Source organism: Triticum urartu, chromosome 5A (assembly GCF_056163025.1).
Source record: "Triticum urartu cultivar PI428250 chromosome 5A, HENAU_Tu73, whole genome shotgun sequence".
Lineage (NCBI taxonomy): Eukaryota > Viridiplantae > Streptophyta > Magnoliopsida > Poales > Poaceae > Triticum > Triticum urartu.
In genome coordinates this window covers 47,275,353-47,282,668 of record NC_141877.1, presented here as the reverse complement: position 1 = coordinate 47,282,668, position 7,316 = coordinate 47,275,353, and the positions used below count along the sequence as shown (strand labels likewise).

The window sequence follows — 7,316 nt, the reverse complement described above, 5'->3', positions numbered from 1 at the left end:
CCATCCCTGGACACCTGCAGTTGCCATGGAGGAACAACTGCAGTTGCCATGCCAGTGCAACTACATTTGCCATGCCATGGCAACTGCAGTTGCCATGAAGGAACAACTGCGGTTGCCATACCGATGCAACTACAATTGCCATGCCAGTAAAACTGCAGTTGCCACATCAGGGGCAACTGCAGTTGCCGTGCTAGCACAAACTGCATTTGCCATGAATTGACCAACCACTACTATGCTTACAGGTTATTACGCTGGTGGTAACCCGGCAAACGTCTCGTGGCAAGCTTCACAAATTGCAGGTGGAGCACGTCATTATGGTGTCACAGACCACACAAGATGGTCAAATGCAGCACAACAAGGTAAGGAAAAAAACTGAACCACAAAAAACAACGCTACATTTGTTATTTGTAGGCAAAACAATAGTTGCCATGTTTGTTGAACAGTAGCTGCCATGACTGGACAGTTACAGCTGCCATACATATCCACGCGCAGACTCACGGCTTGCTGTTTGAAATGATGTCATGCCAAATCACTCGAAGATGGTGTGATCCGTTGCGATACACATGTTATCCAAACAAAAATCTTACTCTCGTACCTGTTTTTTCTATTACAGGGCCTACAACTACACTGAACAGCGGCGCGGGGACATCTACTGCGGGGAGCTCTGAGCGCACGGAAGACGCGTTCCACCAGCCAGCAGACAATCATGCCGCAAACAATTTCGAGTCAGAGTCGGGAATGGCAATCATTCCAGCAATGCCGAAAAGCACCCCTTTGAACACAAGCACTGGCAACACTCAAGTAGATGGAACTGCCGCCGATACTGAAGTGAATAATGAAACTGACGACGACGCACAAGGGGATGAAGATGGTGGGCAATCAGAGATGGTGGTACCTCAGCCACCGTACATTGGGCAGAGATTTGAATCATTCGAAGAAGCAAAGGAATACTACCAGACATATGCAAAGTTCCATGGATTTGCGGTCAACACCGAGTACCATAGGAAAATTAAGAAAACTAACGAGTACAACAGAGGTGAGATGAGGTGCCACAAGGCACGAAGGAACAAGAAGGGGAAAGGTGTTGCTCCTGTCATTCCGGAACGAAAGAGAGGTATCATTCTCAAGACTGAGTGCCCTGTCCGATGTAAGCTAAATGTAGATGGAGCACAGTGGGTGGTCAATGAATATTTTGACGAGCACAACCACCAACTCATAAAGAAGTTCGACCTGGTAAAATTTCTGACCGCCCACAGAGGGTTCACCCCCGTCGAAAGGCAATTCGTAAAGCTGCTACACGATTGTAACGTCGGTCCATCAAGAATGGTATAGATACTATCTCTCATCCACAGCAAAAAGGAGACTCTGAGTAGCATGCCGTACATACCAGCTGACGTCACAAACCTACAGGCCAAGTACCGTAGAGAGAGCAAGTTGGCAGACATAGAGTCCACAATGGCCTACTTCGATGAGAAAGCGAAGGAAGATCCAGATTTCTTCTACAGGATAAGGTTAGATGATGAGGACCGTGTCAGGAACATGTATTGGGTGGATGGTGCTGCAAGGAGAGTCTACAAACATTTCCAAGATTGCATTTCATTCGACGTGACGTACCTCACCAATATGTACAAGATGCCATGCGCTCCGTTCATTGGAATAAATAACCACAATCAGTCGTTGCAGTTCGGCTGCGGGCTCGTCCGGAACGAAGACACGGATGGGTACGTTTGGCTGTTCAAGACGTTCTTGGAGTGCATGGATGGACTTGCTCCGATGAACATAATAACAGACCAAGGTTTCAGCATGCGTGCAGGCATAGAGGAGGTCTTTCCGTTGGCAGTGCACAGGCACTGCAGGTGGCACATTATAAAGAAGGCTGAGGAGACGCTAGGACCGTTCTTTGCTGACCGTCCAGAGCTGCACAAGGCATTCGAGCTGTGCGTGGACCACAGCTTGACGGTGAAGGAGTTTGAAAGGAGCTGGATGGCCATGACTGAAACACATCAAGTCCAAGACAACGAGACTCTTGTTAGCCTGTGGGAGAAGCGAATGTACTGGGTGCCGGCCAACTTCATGCAGTGCTTCTTCCCCTTTCTGCAGACTACGCAGCGCAACGAGGGGTTCAATGCTGTTTTGAAGCGGTACGTCAGCCCTGGCAACTCATTGCTATAGTTTGCCAAGCAGTACACAGCTTTGCAACAAAAAATTCTGGGATCTGAGCTACAGCAAGAAGCGACCACGACACTAAAGCAGTCAAAATTGCTAACGTATTTACTGATAGAGAGGCAAATGAGCAAGATATACACCAACAAGATCTTTAACAAGTAAGTCAGTTGCGTTACAGTCTTATTTGCAGAAAAAGCACCAAGTCAGTAGGTGCCTTATAGAGTGCAATGCAGTTGTCATGTTTAATGAAATACTGTTTGCCATGCTTACTCAGCTGCATGTTGCCATGTTCAATGAAAATTCTGTTTTGCCATGCTTGCTCGGGTGCATTTTCCTTGTTGAATGAAGTGCAGTTGCCATGATTAATGCACTGTGCTTCCATTGGGGCATGTTGGCATGCAAATGCCAATGTTAACTGGAAAAAATGTTATATTGGCGACACATATGCTGAAATGCAGTTGCCATGTTTAATAAAATGCATCTGCCATGTTTGTTGAAATGCAATTGCCATGTTTACTCAACTATAGATGCCATGTTTAAATAAAAGGGCAGTTGCCATGTTTTATGCAATGTGTTTCCATTGGGGAATGTTGGTGTGGAAAAATGACGATGTCCAGTTGAAAATGTACTACAGTTGCCATGTCTAGTGTACTACAGTTGCCATGTCTAGTGTACTGCATTTGCCATGTTCAACGTACTATATTTGCCATGTTCAATGAACTATGTTTGCCATGTTCAAACAAAATGTATTTCTATTTCCATGACAACATAAGGTGGTACAAGAAAAGAGCGCATGATAGTTTAACAGAAAACACACAAAACTTGCAGATTCCAGGAAGAAATAAAGCGTGCCAGCATGTTCACGGCTTTCCAGGTGGACGAACATACGTTCAAGGTGTGTTCTATTTTGGGCATGTCAGATTCAGAACCTGAAGACCCGGACAAAGGAAGGAACTATTTCGTCAAAGCCTCGATAGGCGAAGGCGAGTACTACTGCCAATGCTGCATGTTCGAACGGGACGGCATTGTGTGCTGTCACATACTAAAAGTAATGGACATGAACGCTGTGACACGGATGCCCCGCCATTTCATAAGGTGGCGATGGACTTGGGACGCTGACGACGCGTTGGCGCCGCAGATAACACATGCAGTTCTGGCTGTGCATGACGAGAGACCTGAGTCAACCATGGAAACCGTGAGGCACATTGTGCTGACAAAGAACTATGCTGAGCTAATTAATGAAGCGTGCAAGAGTGATGAGACAGCGAGAGTCGCAGAAAAACACAGGAAGGCACTGAAAAGAGAGCTTGATGAGATCAAGAAGAGGAAAGCTGAGGAAGCCTTACACCGGTTCCCCCGCACATCAAGTGTGCCTTCATCCACGGGGCCATCATCTGAAAAATCGGAGATAGGATCTGGAACAGCAAGCACACAGACCCAGGTTAGGAACCCACCCCGTTCTATCACAAAGGGTCATCCAAGAGAGATAAGGTACAAGTCGGGATTGGAGATCCAAGCGAAACACAAGAAAACGAAGAAAGGGGCGGGCAATTCATGAGCAAAAATTGGGGCGATGTGACATGGTCCTTGTGGACATTTTGTTTTGTACCCTAGATAATGAGAATTTTTTTAAAAAATTGGGAGAATGACTCTTGAGGGGCATCAGAAGTGGAAGGAAAATTCATTGAATGGATAAATGCAGTTGCCATGTTATGGGTACTTAATCTGCCATGTTATGTGTAGTTAATCTGCCATGTTATGTGTAGTTAGTCTGCCATGCTATTTTATACTAAATATGCCATGCTATTTTATACTAAATATGCCATGCTAGTTGTACTGGATCTGCCATTTTAGTTGTACTGGATCTGCCATGTTAGTTGTACTGTATCTGCCATGTTAATTATGCTGGATCTGCCATGTTAGCTGTACTGAAAATATGCCATGGTATTTGTAATGACTCTGCATGACATATATTTCCATGACAATACGACGCGGTTTAGAGACACATAGTGTGTTGTGTGCAATGTATGGGAAACAAGTTGGAAATAGCGTAACATGCATAAACCGCAGCAAAGGTTGTGGCTACATGATCGACCTACCTATGCTAGTCGGTGCAGTTAGCGATGAAAAAGAATAAGCAAAACAGCCAAAATGAAAAACGACGATGACTTTCACTACCCATGTCTGATGAACTACATTTGCCATCTTTTTTAAAACATCGTAGACGCATTCGAAACAGCAAACCGGTGCTAGAAACGATGAAACCATTGTAATAATGATGAACATAAAAACATATCTGCTATAATGCCTAAAATAGGTTCGCGTCCACACATATATTACGGAAACTATTCAAATGTCGCTCACACACCACCACTACATAGTAGGCTACGCGGGGTTGCAGTCATAACATAGCACACAAACATAGTTTTCGACGAGAACAAAGAGATAGTACCTTACATTCCTCGGCAACAGAATGTAAGGTATGCGTCCGGTGTGTAACGCCACATGATCACTTGTACTTCTTGATGACTTTCTTGACAGCTTCCTCCATGAACTCGCGTGCTCCGGACCGCTTGTTGAAATCTTCATTCATCAACCAGTTCCATGTGTAGATTTTCCGGAGCTCAACGACCGTTGCAGCTGTGATAGGGGGGACAATTCTGCCTTCCCACTTTGCAAAGTATTCTAGCGCATGAAAGCCACAGTCCGTCCTGCACGAGGAAAAGAGTCAGGTGAACACGCAAAAAGGACAGACGTAACAAAGATAGACTTCAATTCAGATGTGACAACAAAAGAGGGGTTGGATTGATGTAAATGGCACATGAAGGAAGGAAGAAATTACGTGTTCCCTTGCTTCGCAGTCGCCACATACTCAGTCGGGAAATGCCTGATCTGGACCTTTGAATGTTCGTAGTGAAGGTTCCATGTCTCTTTGAGGTTGTTAATGAAGAATTCGGCATGCGTAGTAAGGTCTGCATCAGCTTCCGAACGGATTGAATCAAGCACCTCAAAACGTTGGTTCTTCAGGTCAAGACATATCGCATAGTGGTGACCACACTTGTCGTGTGGGTCATGTGGTGCAAGCTCCTGGAACATGGGGAACATGACCTGCATTTAAAAGTGAAGAAATGAGAAGCAGAGTTCACATAAAGAACAACAGAGGGACAAAAAAATTAGAATCACGTAGAATGTTTGGTTATGGGTGGGGGTAGTTGAAAGAAAGTTGCCGTCCATGTATGAACAAAATGTGCTATGTATTTTACTATCAAGTTGCCACATAGTTTGCACGGGATGCAAAAATCAAGAAGTCAGTGTGCACGGCAGCTGTTGCCACATGAAAACATCTACCACATAAACACAAGTGCAGATGATGGCAAAAAACCATGCCATGTGAAAAAACATTGCAGACAGGGAAGGAGTACTCACATATTTCTTCAGTCTGAGCTTGAATTCACCGTGTTGAGCAAAATTCTTCCTCGGGATTTTGTGGTGGAAGTCACCATCCCATATTTTGCAGGTCACACTGTAATGCATGATTATCTTGTCAGCACACACATCGGTGTGATTGTTGATGTAGTCGATCCCGCATGCAACTACATTCGTCGACATTTTACCGTTTGGCCTCACGGACTCGGCAAGATCACCCAGCTCGACGTACATTGCTCCGCATTGAATGACTTTGGTTCTATCCAAACATAAGCTGTATGAAAATGATATGACATGGAAGAATCATGCGTACTAAGTAAAAAAATATATGAAAAAACTAAAACGTAAGAGGATCGTGTATAGAAAGTACGAAGAAGATGAATGGTAAAAAAGGAGCAAAGCAAAATGAGAGATTATGGGGTGTGGTCATTTACGCTTTCACCTCCTTCATGTGCTTGCTGCTGGCCCTCGCATTTCCAAACCGCTTGACGATATCGTACAGCTGGGTTTGTTCCTTAGTGGCCCTGAATTCGGGCTCGTAGTCTTCCGCGGGAGGTGGGTGAACTACCCTCTACTGCCTCACAGAACCAGGAGTGGCACTCCTAATGGTATCCTCAGATACCGTATCTGCAGGCACGTTGGAACTTGATTGCCCTTGCCCTCGTGAGGACCTCCTCTGCAATGCTGCCTCCTCAATCATGCGGTAAGCTTCGTCAAGTGATGGTGAAATCTCCTCAGGGGTGGCTGCAATGATAAAAAAAGTGGGTTAGGATACCTAGAAAATCAAAAACAGATGGATTGTGAGAAGATAGGGTGCATGATGTGAGATGTAGGTAGAAAAAGTGGGGAGTTGCCATGTGTGGTCGAACTACAGTGGCCATGTCATAGCAACTACAATTGCCATGTAGTTGCACTGTAGTTGCCATCTAGTTGGACTGTAGTTGCCATGTCACAGCAACTACAGTTGCCATGTTGTGTCAACTCCACTTGCCATGTGATTGCCGTATGAAAAAATGTAGCATGGAAACAAAAAATGCAGGTGACATGGTGTGGCAAATCAAGTTGCCATGTGTAATGCACTGTATTTGCCATGTGACAGCAACTACAGTTGCCATGTTGAATCAACTTCAGTTGCCACGTTGTTGCCCAAATGTCAAATGCAGCATGGCAGCAAAAAAATGTAGGTGACATGGTGCATCAAATCCAGTTGCCATGTCATCACATGTTAGTTGCCATCACAAGTGAGAACCCCCAAAAAATATGATTGGGACAAAAGTCAAACTACAAAGATGTATACAAGAAAAATCATAAGGACATGACAAGTGTACCTTGCACAATCGGCTCTGCGAACTTGACAGCCTTCCTGCCCTCGACCATTGGCTGCGCCATCATTGCGGGCATGCCTCCTGGGAAAGCAAAGGCAACTGGCATAGGATCTTGCACTATTGGTTGATCTTGACTGATGCCAAGGCTGAAGCTCAGTGGGGTAAAGGCCATTGGGTGCCTCTCATTCCTACTGGCCGGACCACGAACGACTTGCGGGGCAAAATCCAAGGGTGAAAAATCGACAAACATATCTGAATCGGCTGCTACAGAATGATCGGCCTTATTTGCAGGGCGGGGCGTGCTGTCAGCGGTATCAGCCGCAACTTTCATGACAATCTTCTTGTTTGGGCTGTAGGGGACACCGACATTGACTGGGAGCCTGGAAGTGCGCAGATTTA

General features: G+C 45.3%; 1 protein-coding gene across 1 annotated transcript; it reads right to left on the bottom strand.

The window, feature by feature from the left end:
* Nucleotides 1–4,675: 4,675 nt before the first annotated feature.
* On the bottom strand, nt 4,676–5,280 carry LOC147967917 (uncharacterized). The gene is made up of 2 exons (XM_087522584.1): nt 5,009–5,280; nt 4,676–4,877 (listed from the first exon to the last, which is right to left on the bottom strand). The coding sequence occupies exons 1-2, from the start codon at nt 5,278–5,280 to the stop codon at nt 4,676–4,678; spliced, it is 474 nt and encodes a 157-aa protein (XP_087378710.1).
* Nucleotides 5,281–7,316: the final 2,036 nt, after the last annotated feature.